The following is a 16,005-nucleotide window of genomic DNA, read 5'->3' as shown; positions in this document are numbered from 1 at the left end:
TGCTGAAATCAGCAGTTAGATCTGCTGCCTCTGCTGCAAGACAGCAGTGAAGAAAACCCTCCGTGACCTAAAGAACATAGGAACCAGCAACAGCAAAACCAGGAGGAAAAACTGTTGTCTGAAAGAGCAGTGGCAGAACTTTACTGCACTGGATCTCAAAAGTAATACAGGAAAAATGTCTTCACAACTTTTAGTCATAGCTAACCTAGCGAGGGAAGGAGATTGTGACCAGAGCCCCGTCGTTCCCAGGTCTCCTTACATCTCCATCACCATGCTTTCACCTCAGACTCCCTTCCCTCCCACGGGGGCTCCCGTGCCCCAGCCACCCCCACCCACACCAGTCCCCACCGTGCTGCCTCGAAGCCAGCTCTGCCCCCCTGTTGCTGCACTTACACTTGTTGGAAGCACCTCATGCTGTCCAGGATGTTAAACTGCTGCCAGCGTTTGGAAAAGTTCACTTTGCTGTCAATGTAATCAGGGTTTCCCAGATGAACAAAGGTCAGGTCCTGCAGAATCAGGCCTCTGAAAGAGAGAAAGGGGCAGCAGGCCAGGGAGCAGGCAAACAAGTACAGAGGTTAGTCACACAGGCAGGACGGCCAGCAAAAAGGCAGCCACAGGCAATTTAACGGCCTCCTGCTGCTGCCACCATCGGCACTGCAACTTTAAGCTAGAGGGGACGTCCCCCCGGCAGCAGATCCAAAGGTGTTCGGGTGCAAGGCGCCCACCATGCCCAGCTGAGGGACCTCTGAGGCGAGGCACTCATGGTCACACCACGGGCGCCGAGGTTGCTCTTTCGCCCTCCATGGAAAGGATGACCAGGCTGGAAGAAGGTGGTGATGGGAAGTGCCTGCCAGGGGTTAAACCTTCCTTCCAGTTTTAGGCAAACCTCAAGCTGCGGTTTGGCTAGTGAGGGGGTCTGTGCTCCCTTCCTCCCTCTGCTTCCCCGGCTCAACCATGTCTCTGCACAGTCCTGCTGCGGCCCCCTGCCAGATGAGATGCCATGTACCTATGCAACCTCCTCCTACAGAACTCTTTCCATGGAAGAAAGCAAGACCTTTAGTGGTGTAAACCCAGAGTAAATCTGGTGTTTAGATCAGAAGCCCCTTACGGAGAAGGGCAATGGCTTCAACCTTTCTTCTAGAAACAGGATGAAGCAGTGTGTTTGACAAGGCAGGCTTCTCATTTATCAGCTCTTGCAGTCAGCAGAACCAGAGCTGTCGCAGAGGAGCAAGCAGCAGCTTGAAGCTGTGGGATCTGTTGCATCTCATGGGAAAACTTCTCTTTCTGCACACAGACCCCAGAGAAAATAGTCAAAAAGCATCAACTAAAGATCCAGGCACTTGATCTTTCCTTTTCCATAGTAATTCACAAAAGCCTTCTTTACCAAAAGACAGCTGCCACCCTGCTTTCCTCTGCTACAGGACAAATTGCTCCAGAGAGGGCGCGTGGGTTGATGTGGCACATTGCCGTCTTACTCTAGATGTTGGGCAAAAGGCAAGTGCTGAGCTGAGCAGAAGCTGCTGAGAAATCCTTGAAGGAACGATCTGAACATGCAGAAGTAACGGCAGAGGAAAGAAAGTACCAACTCACAGGTAAGGTATGCAGGGAGGCTCCACATCAGCCAGAGCTGCTCGGTAGGCGCGGAAGGACGAGGAGCTGTCGATCAGCGTGCAGTACTCAGCCAGGCCCTGGCAGAACACAAAGCCCATGGTGACACCACTGCTGCAAACCCATCTTCTTTGTAACCTCTCCCCAGAGAGCCATGCAGGCCAGGGAGTTAATGCCATCCTGCAAACACCTCCAACTGATTTCCTCAGCCTGACCCCGAGTGCGTATACACAGAGCCTCGCTGCCTTCAGCCTCACCAAGCCTTCGATTTGCAGGGAGGAGGAGGAGGAGGCTGTTCTCACCCGTGACCGCGCTGGCACTCCTGCAGCTGTCAGAACGCCCAGCCACGCTGCAGGCTTCCAGCACTGTGGCATTACACGCACTGGAGAGCGGTTATCCGCCACCCGTTGCCGAGCTGTTAAAACTACCCAGCGGTGTCATACCGTTAACAGTTCTCTTTTTCCCCTGAAGGTGACAGCCCTCGCTGCTCCTCACCTCTGAGGTTTGTTTCTGCCACTCCAGCCTTCGGATGGGTGCAGAATCCAGTGCAGAAAGAATGGCCAGATAGGAATTAAAATTATTCAGCTTCCGTAAGTGCTGTGAAGAGGGAGAATATTCCAGTTACTCCAGAGGTCTGAAAAGTCTTCTAGCATCAAACAGCTCTACCAAGCAGAAGGTCCCACTCCCCTGCTCCTTTAAGGAGCAGTGTGTCCGATTCACAGCAAGAACAAAGCTCATACCTTCATAATCTTTATAAATTTAAGGAGCAGCCTCTCTCGGTCTTGGGCCTTCTCTTGTAGCATAATTATTGAACGGACCCTGGAAGAACAGACAGAAAAAGAAGATAAACCCACTTAAGCAGATCTCAGATTTCTTCTTGTTTCATTTAAAAAACTGATAGCTGATAAGGATGGCCCAACGATACTAAAACGCTCATGATACCTCCAACTTAAATGGAGCACTCTAATTCACAACAGAGTAATTTTGAGGATGACCACAATAACCCTTCACAGAGTACATTTATTTGCAAGGGGAATGTCTGTTGGAAGGGCTCAATGGTACTGACAATAATTCCTCTGGGTTACAGTGCCCTCCATAACCCTCCCGATTTTCTTTCTCGTGTGCTCTGGGGTCTTTGATGATTTCTATTCCTGGCCAAAAATATATGTTATCCCACTTGTAACAAGTGAACCCAATTCTGCAAGGAATATTTTGAATATTTGTAGGGCACTGGAGGTTAAGCACAGTTCAGGGCCAGGGTTGTTCTGAGCTCCTTACCAGTAGGACATGTTATTAAAGTGCTCTGTGAACTGGGTCAGGTTGGGGCTCTTCTCTTCATTTTGCTCCTTTGCCCAAAGCAAAACTTCTGGGATCTGCCGAGGAAGAAGAGGAGAGGGGTGGGAAAATACCACACATTAAAATGGGATTTCTGCCTCAAGATTCCCAGTCGCAGTCTGTGCTCACAGCCACTTGCTGACACAAGTTCAGCTGTCTCCTACAACGCAACAGATGCGCTGGGAGAGCTGGCAGGGCATACCAGGGATTGCAGAGGGTATGTGGTTGAATCCCTCCCACCGCCCTTACCCCATCCTCATCCCTATACCTCGATTTTATAGAAGAGTTCGGCGTCTAGGAGGGTCAGCTGCTCGGCTATTTCATGACTGTGGAAATCATGCAGGGTCCCTGGCCTGTAGGAAACAAGGATGAAGTATAAAGGCTCAGAAAATGTGACCTGGTTTTCTTTTTCTTTCTTACATTTTCGACTGAAAAAACTCTTGTGTCCACAAGAAAGGGATGCCCTGTCTTTCAAAGGACCAAGATATGGTTACGTGCATCTTTCCTCACCTGGCTGCCACCCCACGGGCTGCAAGAGGTTTGATGGAATTGGCGTAGCTCAGCATTTTCTTCTGATCCACTTTATCAAGGATATTCTTGCGTAACACTCTGGCGAGGCTCAGCTCCCCGTTGCAGACCAGTCGGAAGACCAGGTCCATCAGCAGCTTGAGAATTTCCTCCGTCAGCTCCACTAAGCTGAGTGAAAGATGGAAAACCCAGGGAAGGCATCAGAGCTACGACTCTGAGCTAGAGAGTTTGTATCTGTACGAAGTCTTGTTGCTCTTTCCCACAAGCAGAACCGAGTGACTGAAATTCCTCCCCTTCCCAGCTCTTCCCTTTTTACAGATTCCCCTTTTACTAGTTATTTTAAAATCCCTGACAGGCATAGGACACACCGAGAACCTGCTGAAGAAGAAGGTTCAGCACTACAGGTGTCTCCCTGGTCAGGGGAGGGGATTTCAGCTGTCATCATAGATGAGAATTAAACAATACATCTTCGTAACTGCCAGACTTCTGTATTGTTACTGACCCCGCATCTCCCATCCTGAAGCGAAGAACGCAACTCACCACAGCTCATCCACCACTCTGACCAGCACGAAGAAGGTGTTCTTACTGACTCGCTTCTTAAACGTGTCTGGGAAGTGGCAAAACTTCTCATATGTGGTTGCAAATTAAAGAATCAACTGAGTGTGGTCAGATCAGCATCAGTGCAACTAACAGCTGCCTTGAGGAACATTAGAATAGCTACTATTTGGTCTTGACTGAAACTGGTGTTCCATTTCCAGGAAATAAGGGACGCCGACATGGCTCTAATTAACATGGTATTAAGCTGCCACCAGCCGCAGGCAGGAGGGGTGTGAGGAGGTACTTACACCTTGCAGAACTGACGCTAGAAGAGCAGGTGTACCCTGAAACTGTTCTCTCTAAGGTGGGATTTAATGAGCAGCACTCCTCTACTGGGATCTCCCCCACTGGTCTGTGACATCTGGTCTCAACAGATCTCAGATGTCACCTCTACCTTCCTCACTGCCCAATTTGCTGCAAGGGGAATGGCGGCAGGGGAGACGGCACGGGTTGAAAAAGCTTCTGCCAGGTGGACAAAGGGAAAGAGAAAAAGGTTACCCGTAAGTCAAGTACTGACAAGGGCCTGCAGGAATGCCCCAGCCTGTATTGTCACTGACAACCGCTCTGCAGTGAGATCTGCTGTGTCCTTGGCTGCGCTGATCCCAGCAGGAGCAAGGGGAGCAGCAGCTCTGCTGCAGATGGCAGTGATGAGCTGCGACGCAGGACAGGGTGACGTCAGGCTCCCTTTGACGTGCGTGTACAGGACCAAAGCCCACGAGGCCTTTGCACTGCCTTTGCACTGCCTGAACGGAGACACTGACCCGCTCAGCTGATGGCGAAGGGAGCTGCGGGAACAGAGCCTAAGGGAAGGAACTGCAGGCAGCGTGCTCAACAAGAAGCCTTCTCCATACTCTGCCAGAAATGCTAATGCTCACCCTGCCACGTAGGGGCCCTCGCCTTGCCAAGCAGTTACAAGCTCAGTTCAGAACTGGGAGGCCAAGAGGACATTATCTTCCGTGCTGCATGTCTTGTAATAAGAGAGAGAATAGCTCTTGATGGTTTTGTCATCTCTAGTATCAAACTACACCTGCCCAAGCAGGCAATCCCCACGGCCCCTCCGGAAGGCGGAAGGCGGGGTGATCCCCATTCTACAAACGAGATGCCGCAAACAAATGACCAATTCCCCAGTGACGTACAGAAAATCTGCACTGCTCTTCTCCCCTGCCAGGGCCCTCAGGAGACTACTCTCAGGTCTCTCTACTCCGCCCTGCCTGGACCTGCCCAGCAGCGTTTCCCATTTGCAGTGTGCAGAGGTGAAGAAAGTCCTGCTTGGGACACCTCCAGGGCAAGCACATTACTGACCACGTTGTCAGCAGGCTTTTGACCAAACAACTTGCCACCAACTCCCTCCACGATGACTGCTCAGCTCTGGTTCCTGGTGGGGGTGAACTGCCACTCATGCAAAAGGATATCTGTACTGCAGCTTCTTGATGAGCTCCTCAGGGGTAATAAATGTCCTGTACGTAGTCAGAAAGGCTTCACAGTACAGCACCAGATCTACAGAGAAAGACAAGAAAGCCTCAGTCAACCCTGCGTTCAGAAAAAGGAAGCTTCTTGTAAGGTTGAATCCAGTCTTACAGGAAGAGGACACGGACGCATTTTGACACAAATGGACTTTACAGAAATGCTGTGCTGTAGTTTCTTACCAGCAGATGGACCCTACGGCACAAGAGCAACAGCGAAACTGCCCTGTCCCCACCAGCCTGGCTCCCATTTGCAGCACTCAGGCTTGCTGCTTCGCTTATGCGACCACCAAAGGGGTCAGTGAAAAACACCTGTTTGTGGGACAGGAACTTTCAATAATGGGTCAAGGCAAAATGTGGTTTAGACCTTGGGGATACTTTCAAGAGAAGATCTGATGGTGAGAGGTGCGTGCCTGTTCTCTGTCTTTACCGCTTACGCAGCACAGAGCCCTGCAGAAAGACACGGTCACTGTTCCCTCCTGATCAGGAACGCACGTGTTTCGACATGATGATATGGTGCTGCAGACCCTCTGCCCTTGCTATGTTCCAGGAAATCTGCCCCAGGACAGTGTAAATATAAGATTATTTTCAGCCAAAAGAAGAGTAAATTGCACTGCAAAAACCGACGCTACCATGACCATGACCCTGCCACAACACAGACGCTGACGCAGTGCACGTCAACTTCTGTTTATTAATCTGCAGCAGTGGGTGCTACAGGCCCCAGAATCGCCAAGGCTTTGGCCATCATCACGGGCACAAAGGACGGAATTTGAAAAAGCAGGAGCTGCAAACGGGAAAGAAGATTTCAGGTCAAGACTGCGGTACACTCGCAGTCCCGGGCAAGGTTTGGTCACTGTGGACAGCAGCGGTCAAAATGGAAACTTGTGAGCCCTGGTATAAACCACGCAGCGCTGCAGGCAGCATGTGCAGCGGGATGGCACGCTGCCCCTGCCCGGTGCACTGCAACCACTGGCAGAGCCTTGTTAAGGGAGAAAAAGCTTCTGCCGTGCCTGCCCAGGCTAGGCTGTACACGTAAAGCTTGTTTCAGCCAGGACAGGGATCACCCCACACCCATCTGCTGTACCATCCATCCATTGCGTATGGAGGGTGGGAAAGAGCCGGGCACAGTGTGCTAGCTGTGCCTCTCTACCTGAGGTGTTTCTCTTGGCAGGAGCCTGACAGAGACGCCGCTTCCTCCTGCTCTTAAATCAGAGCGCGCTGCTGCCTTTTGGTTAAAGGCAATCAGACATAAGCTCTAAAGCCGGAGGCTGGGTGGTCATGTCAGGGGTGAGTCCTAGGCCTCGTCCAGCTGTAATCCTGCAGGCACAGCAAGCGCGTGTGGCTGCGAGGACTTAACTGACCATGGATTTTATTCCTAAAGACCACAAGTCTCTCTTTATCCCTTATTCCATTTAGCTCTTGAGAAAACTCAAATGGACAAGAAGCATCATGCAACAGGGCGTGGAGTTACATTTATTCTGGGTTCCCATCTGCCCAAAAGGCAACGTGAGGTAATACAGCTGGTCTGCTCTGGCACTTGAAGCTGCCAAGAAATTCATCTTTAAAGGAAAGCCTCTTAACTATACCCCTCTGTGCCGTTTGGCTGATTGATTTACAAGCCCTGAATTCTTCTCATTGTAAGCTTAATTCATTAACCCTCTCAGTCACCCAAACACTGGGTTAGCATAGCAGAAATTCCTCCGTGCTCCATTCAGCTCAGCGGCTTGGCAGAGCCTGCGAGGCTAAGCTCTGTGACTATTCTGAGAAACGTGCCCCGCAGAGCTCCCTCCACCCAGCCGCTCTCCCCGTCCGCACCGCTGTGCATTCAAAATCCTGCTCTAGTTTTTCCTAGTCTTGAGGGGTTCTCCACGGCTTCCACCTCACTGCCTGCAGCACCCTCAGAGCTCCCCATTCATGAACCGGAGCTCTAGCACACATCCCTTCACCAAGTAGCCGTCTTTCAACAGGAACAGTAGGGAAGTTCCTCCAATGTGATGCTTGTTCTGGAGAACAGCAGGAGTAAATCAGAGCTTCTCTGTTCCAGTTTCAGCATTTTTATAAGGGGTATTTCCACCACCTCATTTAGACTTTTTTTTTTTTTAAATATACGTATGTAGCCTTTGCGCAATCAGTTGCCTCCTCCTCTCTAGAATGTTCCTAACTTTGGTCCTTTCTGCCTGGATTCGATGCCTGATGTAAACAGGGAAACAGGTGTCAGGGGAAGGATTTTCTTGCTAGCTGAATGGTGCTGGTAAGTCATTGCAAACACCTTATGCTATAGTAAAAACCCTGCCATTTAAAAATGCACATCGAAGGTATTTCCCCTTTGACTATCAAACCTCTAAAATATGAGCGCTGAGTGGTTCAGCGGGTTAGTGCATTTTGCCTTGCATCCCAGGAGATAAGGAGATCAATTCTGGTTAAGGCCATCAGCAGAAATGTGTTTGGCAGGTTCAAAATCACTCTCTGGAGACATTGCAAAGGCTGTCTTTGCCACAGGTCTCGGAAGAGAGCTGCTTTGTGTGGGTGGTGACTGGGTTTGGAGAGATAAAGCGGGGTTTTAACAGACCTAGAGCTAAGGGTTGCTAGCCTCCCTTTTCCTCCCCCACATCTCCTTTCTTGTACTGTGGATTCCCTCTCTGAACTGGTCTGGGTGGCTACCAGCATGCAAGTGGCACAGAGCGGGACTAGGAAGTAACACGGTAAGATGAAAATGAGGGGTGCCAGCAGACCAGCGCCTGGACAGCTTGCCCGATGCCCACAGGTACTGCATTAGACCCAAACCAACGTCCATCCTCTCCCGCTTTGATGCAACAGTCACTCCAGCAACCCCTACATCACCACTGCCCTGAAGTTCAAAGGGCAAGGAGCACCTCTGAAAACAGGATCCATGCCAGAACACGCCACAGTCCCACCTGCACTCGCAGAGGGCAGTGGCCTACCTCGGCAGGTACAGACACCCCAACACAGCACTGTCACCAGCTCCGCTGGTGCGCCTCGCCTTCCTTTTCTGGGCAAGGGCTATGGGGAGTTAATACCATCCCTGCTGCTAAATGGAATGAACAGGCGCTTATCCAGCTTACCTCTGTTTCACCAAAGATAAGCACAATCCCCCCCGCAACTCGGAGGATCACGAATGCAGTCCTCTCCACCCCGGCCCAGCTGCCTGCAGTCGCATCGCGACTGCGCACGCTACAGAGACGCAGAAGACAAGCAGCAAAAGGCCGCGCCAGGCTGCGCTGCTCAGCGCCGTTTTGTGCACCCACTGTACCTTTCCTGTCGGTCTCTGTCGCGTGCACTAACAAAATATCTCCGGATCCACCGCGAACATCTGGCCCATCATCTCCCTGCAATGAGAACAGAAACACGTAAGGCATGGCCCAAGCTCCCTTCGGCCTGGTTTACCATCTCTGGGGTTCAAGCTCAGCAACAACCGGCAGAGTACGCAATGTTCCTGGCACTGCTCACGGCGCGAGCTGGGACATGGCCTTCAGTGCTGGGCTAACCCTGGAATTTGAATAAAACATTTTGCGTCGCAGATGAGGATCTGGGCTGATCCTCAATCGGGGTCTCTGACTCCTTAAGGCCAGGCTGTGAACCTCAGTGAAAGCTGAATCTTCTGTCCACAGCAGAATGAACAGAAATGTCCCAGACTCCCAAACGCTCCCAGAAGGCCGTTAACAGAGCAGCAACACTGCGGGAACTGTCTCAAAGCGCGGGATCACGTACCGCAGCGGCTGTGGGGTGAGAGGTCATGCATTCAACCTGCATGTTCCTGGAACATCAAAACCTAGCAAGTTAATTCCCTAATCTGGAACTATTTGGCTGGAGGTCACCTGAAGTGATCCAATAACTGGGAGCAGAAAACAGCCCTGCTAACGGCTTGACCTCTGCCTTACCACTCTCTAAAAACATCTTTCTTCTAGCTACTGCAATTCACAACTAAAAATATGCAAAACTGATCTATCACTCAGCCAGTGGTTCCCATGCTGCAGGAAACAGCTCACAGTGGCAGTTCTATACCGTTTCAAACACGCAGACCGTAAAGAAAAGAAAGAAAAAAGAAGTGAAGGGTTGACACAGATCTGCTAGTCCCAAATGTTCAGAAATCACTGGTTTTTAATTGTTTTTAAAAGGAAATATTCCTGCAGAGGAGACTGGAGTCGTGCCTGGCTTCCCTTAGCAATGTCTTTGTCATTTCAATATGCAAAACACTGAAAAAACCATGGATTACAGCCACGGAGCAGCTATGTCTAAGATGTGAATTTTTCAGGTGACTCTCTGGCAAGACTCATGAAATACTACTTAAGGAATGAGTAATAGCTTCTCACTCTCTCCTGCACATCTCGGCTGACCAAAGAACACTCCTAAAGTGCCAGTAACTGATCCATTCTCTCTGTTTTTCAGACTAGCGCCCTGACAGTCTGAAAGCTTCAAAAGCCTGCATATTCCCTCAAGCTGCATGTCAAAGACAGCTTGGTTCAAGAGCATAGTGAGCAAAGCTGTCTGGGAGTGCACCCAAGGCTAGAAACAAAGCCATTTCTCAAATATAGAAACAGCTACTTTGGCTGCTCTTCCACATCAGTAATTTAACGTCCTGCTCGGGAAATCTGCTAAACCTGCCTTCAGATTGAAAGGCCAACACCATAAACCCGCACCTGGATTTACTGCGCTCAGGCGCTTTATTTCAGACTGTAGCAGGTTGAAGAGGTGGGAAGGAGCAGACTGGGAAAAGGGCACAAGATGAGCTGGTTTCTAGAGATACCTCACATTTTGTTAAAGCCTCATTCCTTGCTGATGCTCCCTGCCTGTACCAGCATCTCATACTTTCACAACAGCCTGCACACATAAAGCTGCATACCACTTCTGCTGCAACCTAGTTTTTCCCACCAAATAAAAGCTGATGCCTTGCTTGTGCACACAGAGAATCAAATTTCAATACAGCATAAACCAAAGAGTGTGAAAGCAAACCCTGAATGCACCTACCTCTTGCTTCAGTGTTAACCTAGACATAATTTCACTGTGGTCAATAAGGGATAGCTCATCTACCTCTTCTTCCAACTGTGATGATTCCAAAGCATCTGGTGACTGCTGCTGCCTGTAAAAAAAAAAAAAAAGGCAAATACCCATCAGTGTCACTGCCCACCCCAGAGAAGAGATGCTGGGTCCACTCGAGCTCAGTGTACAAACCTTCATTAAATGACAGTAAGTACACAGACAGTCTGGAGGTAAATCTTTTGCAAACAAGCTCAAATGTCTAGCTCTAATTCTGTTGCTTTGTGCATCTCTTGAAAAAGAGAAAGATGAACCTCTAGGACCTGAACACTTGTCTGCTTGCGTTTCTGGCAGACAGGATTTTACTATGCCCTGCATAAATACACGCTTCCATGTCTCCTTAATCCACCAAATTTTTAGTGCACACAAATCTAAGCCCTTCCTCAAATGTATAGAGACTGAGCATACTCTACACGTCCATATCTTAGTCAGCTCATGACCCATTGTGCTGCTACAAGGGGAGATGACAGGCTCTCTTTTTGCAGGAAGACAGAGCAGAAAGCTCTGATCGCTTTTTTGGTGTACATCCACAACTCCAGTATTCCTTCCCCCAAAGGCTGGTACTCCTGAGCCTGGACACATGCTCTCTGTGCCTCTATTCCTAGAAAAAAAAAAAGTACGCAGGTACTTTATAGCTTTCCCCAGGCACAGGCCAAAATCCTGGGCACCAGTCAGTACTTTCAGCAGATAGCGAGCTCTGCAGAGCACTCCTGCATTGTCTCCTTCACTGCAGGGATTAAAACCCTCAAACCAACTGCAGGAAAATGGGGGAGGGAAGCTGACTGTCACACACAAAACAATGCTGTTCTCTATTTTTGCTTTAGAAATGCAATTGAAGAGCAATCTCAAGCAGCAGGGAAGCACGCACTCCGCTCCTCCTGAAGCCCATCTGTTACAGCCTGCACCTCTTTATTTACATAGACAAATGATAGCTAAGAGCATTAGAAGGGATATAAAGCCTCCTGCTTTGGGGCCTCGGCCAGCCTGTAACTGGCAGGGTTTGGAAGAAATTCCCCTCTGAAAGACTATTTCCCAACCAGACTTTTTTTTGCACGTTTCCCTGGAAGCGGGAGGGAGCAGCCACTGTCAATGACAGGACTGTCAATTAGATGGACTTAGGATGGCTAACACAGGCCGCATTAACCCCTACAGGCTCCCTGAGTTAAGTGACGACATCTGGCCGGGATCCTCCTTGTTCAGCAGGATCCCACCGCTCACCAGTTACGCAAAAAAAGCGGGCTTAAAGTTTAGAGAACACCGAGAAGGCTGAGGGCAGAGCAGGCAGCCCCAAGGACGGTTTGGTAGAGGGCAGGGCTAAGGGGACGTTGGTGAGACTCTGTACCCTTCGAGGCCGGGAAGCAGGGGTGCCAGGGGAGGCAGGCTCACCTTTCAGCACCATCTTTGCCCTCCTTCCCCATGGCACTGCTGTTCGAAGTGGAGTCTTTGGAGTGGCCGTCTTTGATAGAGGGAGATTCCTGCGAAGAGAAGGAAGTTTTTTGTTATTATATGGGGTCCTATGCCACAGCTAGCCTTGCATTTACAGTCTGACTGCCTCTAAATGGCCCTTTACTGTAAATTCCTACAGAGCGGTTAAAGACTGATGCAAGTTAATGCCAAATGCCAGGAAAACACAGAAGTTAATTAGACAGGAAATTTGGGACCATCTCTGGAGACTAGTGTAATTAGTACTGTTTGCTTTTAACATTGTGAAATGATGCTGAAAGTTACAACACAAGTCAGCTGTTGTCTTGGATTTTAACCCTCTCTCAACTTTTTTTTTTTTCTGTAGCCCTTACTGTTGAAATACACTTGCCTTCTGCTTTAATCAAAACGGACACAGCCAGCTCTAAGCTCTCCCATTTCAGTTCCCCTCCTAGTCACAGCCCCCCAAACCAGCCTGTCTTAGGGGGTGGATGCACACTGTTCCTACCTCCCTTCTCTCCCATCAGAAGAGGTCACGCAATGATGCAACCTTTCCACTTCACAATTCACGGCTGTGGAAATGAGGCTAATGCAAAAAAGCAGAACCATCTGAACCTGCCGCATGGAACAGCAGGTAGAGGGCTCAAAGCAAAGACATAGCATTTTAAATTAGCCATTTATTAAGGAAAAAAATACCCATGAATGGCAAATGGGAATATTAATCTAACAGTGCTAGAGTTCAGAATTATTTAATACCATGCAGACTGAAACTTGGAAATTCAACCTGCTGAACAGACTGAATGGAAACCACCTACACGCTATCCACCTAGCCTGGAAAACGCACTGGTGAGTTTAGGTTTCTTAGTGCCTGCAGAATTTTTCCAGACTATATCTGTAAAGCCCTTTGCTTCAAAGTTGAGAACCAGCTCGCAGCTGCCCAAAAGGATGGGCCTGCCTAGATGTGTCTCTTGAAGGGAAGTGATGGGAGCATTATCTCTTGGAGTATTTCACACCAGCACGGATAAAGGTCTCGGAGACATCCTGTAGGAGATGTGCCTTCCAAGATGAGGGCAGGCAAAAAGATCGCCACAGACCTCTGCCGCTGCTTCCTATGACCCAACAGGAAGACGGTACCTCCCTGCAATGGAAAACGCCCTGTCTCCTCTAGGAAATATCTAAGATACAAAGCTTGAGTAAAGGAAGAAACAGTGTGCGATTACAATGCTAAATCAATCACTTAGTTTGCATCTAAACGGTGAAGGAAAAAAAAAATAGAGAATAAGGCTTTCTGTATTAAAAAAGGGAAGCCAAAGCAGTTACAAGAATAGACACGGCCCCAGGACAGCGCTGGTCAGGGTGCAGCTTTCTGGAAGGGAACCTCACACAAGCAGCTCCAAACAGACAGCGAAGCACAAACGAAACAGCGCGGCTGGAAAAGCTGTCCCTACCTCCTGCCGGGGCTCACCGCGACCCCGAAAGCATTGCTGCTCTCCACCCAGACCAGGAGGCCACCCAAGCCTGCAAGCCAGGAGTGGGCAAGCAGAGGGACTGCCAGCAAGGGAGCCGGGGCAGCAGGACGGACACAGGAGCTCCACGGTGTGCGGAAGAGGCCGGTGCCAAGCGTGTCAGCCCTGGCGTGAACTCAGCATGCACCAGGCAGCCCCTTCCCGGTGTCCGGCCCTCTCCAGGTTACTTACTCCTTCAGAGCGAGGGAGTTCCCCGTTGCTCTGGCCAGAGGAATACAGATTGACGTATTCACCCTCACCAGCCTCCTCACTGGCGTTTTCACTCTAAGGGAGACAGGACGAAAGGAAATACATGATGGTGTCCCCCGCCAGCACTTAATGTTAGTGAGCGAACGTGCCCACGGGCTGGGAGGAGAAGCGCTCTTGGCGGCTGCTATCACCTAACTGGGAGCCCTTCCTCCGGCTCAGTGGCCAACATTGGCCACCGAGGCTGTACTTTCCCGGAGGTAATTATTTTCTGGTTCTTGAGGACTATCCCGAAGGCCCTGAGCTGCAGCAGGACAGCAGCAAGCACTGCTTTGCAAGAGCTGCCACGGACTCCGCGTGAAGACTGCGAAAGTGCAATATGCACGTGCGGATTTCAAGGTTACGGTAGCTGAGCGTTCAGAGCTTGACACACAAGCGCCTGTCCTACCCGCGCTGTAGTCCTGCCGCCGAACACCCATCAGTCCTGCAGCCCAGAGGGTACCAAATGTGTCTCCCAAACTATGCTGCAAGCACAGACTAGAGCCATCACGCCCAACTAAACCAAATTCGAGGGCTTCTGGGCTGTAACAAGGACCTAACGCAAGGAAGATGCAACAGCAAGGTCAGGTCCAAAGTGTGAAAACTTGATCATTTAGTCTGCAATCTGTGTCCTTCTTCCAAACGTTGTGAAGAGGCAGCACTACGGTGCGCTGTGCTGACAGCTCTAATCCCATCAACTCTAGGCTTTGTAGCAAACAAAAGAGGAACTGCCTTGAAAACAAGGTGTTTAAAGAAGTAGCTGTAATGCACAAACCTGCCAAGTGATCTGCAGAACTGACGTGGAAACTTAAACTAGTAGTACTGTACCAGCGTGGGAACTGTGTTAGTCTAACTTCACCAACACGCCACGCTTTGCACCAACGTGCGCTGCCTCCAAGCACGCAGGTAGGGCTGCTGGTGAGTGGAAAGAGCAGGAGCCTGGAGAGAGCAACAGGTTTATGCACAGGAGAGAGCGAGCTGGACTGCAGCCACCGCTGCTGGGGCTCACCAGTGGCTCAGGAGGGAGCAGGGCAGCAATCACCAAATCCTGCCATGGCAGCAACTGCAGGATGCGAACCACTGTTAGGAGCCTGTGTTTAGAAACCACCAACCTCACAAAACACTCCTTTACCTTCCTCAGCTTGGTATTACAATTGCAGGAAGCTACAGCAACTTCTCCTCTCCCCTTCACCAGCATTTGACATTTTATGTTTCCTACAGATGTGCTAACATTTTCTCAAACCTGCTGAGGTTGTTAATTTTTTCTAGGCACCATTTGTATATGAAATTACCTCTCTGCAATTCACACGCATGTTTGGAAACCAGATCACATTAAGCATGTATTAATACAAGACACATTTTCTTTTAAAAAAAAACCAAAACAAAACAAATAAACCCAGCCTTGTGTTAAGGTGCATTATCTCTTTGGATAGTCTCACCGAAGGCGTCTGGAGAGAATCAGTGAAAGAGGTTTCAGAAGGAAGGCAGACAGGAGCATTCCCGTTAAAGCTGCTCTCCTGAGAAGAGGAGTTTGGCACATCCACAGTGCTGGGTGACTGGCTGGCTGCGGCAGGCACCGCTAGGTCAGAGCTCTGAGATGGATGGACGGACGGGAAAGGTGGGGTGGAGCAGGAGGAGGAGGTAGAAGAGAGGAAAGGAGGTATGGAGACTTGGTTGTGAGGCACAAAGTCCTGGGAGTAGGACCTAAACACAGATTTGTACTACAGGACACAGAGACGTACAACACAAAAACAAGGAAGATGGGGAAAGGAAAGAGACAGACAAAAGAAAAAGTAATTAGATCGGCATTAGCGTAGCAGTGACAGCACAAGGCATTTCTAACACAGGCACCTCTCCGTCGAGAGGCCAACCCGAACTGAGGCAGCACCACTTTATCACCCACACGTTAGAGCAGGAATTGCTACCTGGGACACGTCAGCCAGTTTTTTCACAGAGAGGCATGTTCTTGCATAAACAGCAGCCGGGCTGCTCATCTCAGAGGGAAAGCGGGCATCAGGGAGTTTACCTGCAGGTATCCAGCCTCCGCTACAGAGGGAGAAAGACTGGATATCTCAGTACTGTTAATGACAAAGCGCAGCCTGAAAATCCCTTGAGCGGATGAAAAGATGCGAAGGCATACAGAAACCACAACTGTGAGCATGCTGGAAATATCTAGATAGAGAAAAGTACTCCAAGTGCTTATTGCTTTTCTGGGATTTTCCACAGCATCCAAATTTAAGATGCCG

General features: G+C 49.8%; 1 protein-coding gene across 6 annotated transcripts in view; it reads right to left on the bottom strand.

Moving 5' to 3' along the window:
* RAPGEF1 (Rap guanine nucleotide exchange factor 1) overlaps positions 1–16,005 on the bottom strand; it is an 89,715-nt gene that overhangs the window by 3,515 nt on the left and 70,195 nt on the right. For 5 of the 6 annotated variants that reach the window (XR_014229872.1, XM_082327764.1, XM_082327765.1 and 2 more), the window contains 13 exons: positions 13,706–13,798; positions 11,973–12,061; positions 10,518–10,629; positions 8,803–8,878; positions 5,481–5,565; positions 4,012–4,104; positions 3,454–3,639; positions 3,212–3,296; positions 2,887–2,981; positions 2,349–2,427; positions 2,104–2,205; positions 1,591–1,688; positions 394–522 (listed from right to left, as the gene is read on the bottom strand). Coding sequence is in view for 5 of the 6 variants with exons in the window: in XM_082327764.1 (XP_082183890.1) it covers positions 394–522; positions 1,591–1,688; positions 2,104–2,205; positions 2,349–2,427; positions 2,887–2,981; positions 3,212–3,296; positions 3,454–3,639; positions 4,012–4,104; positions 5,481–5,565; positions 8,803–8,878; positions 10,518–10,629; positions 11,973–12,061; positions 13,706–13,798 (1,322 nt within the window). In the remaining variant the exon portion in view is untranslated. The remainder of the gene's footprint in view (positions 1–393; positions 523–1,590; positions 1,689–2,103; positions 2,206–2,348; positions 2,428–2,886; positions 2,982–3,211; positions 3,297–3,453; positions 3,640–4,011; positions 4,105–5,480; positions 5,566–8,802; positions 8,879–10,517; positions 10,630–11,972; positions 12,062–13,705; positions 13,799–16,005) is intronic. The other variant, XM_082327767.1, reaches the window with a different exon arrangement.

Source organism: Platalea leucorodia, assembly GCF_965183815.1.
Source record: "Platalea leucorodia genome assembly, chromosome: 15".
NCBI classification, from domain to species: domain Eukaryota; kingdom Metazoa; phylum Chordata; class Aves; order Pelecaniformes; family Threskiornithidae; genus Platalea; species Platalea leucorodia.
This window is presented reverse-complemented; position numbering and strand designations above follow the sequence as displayed.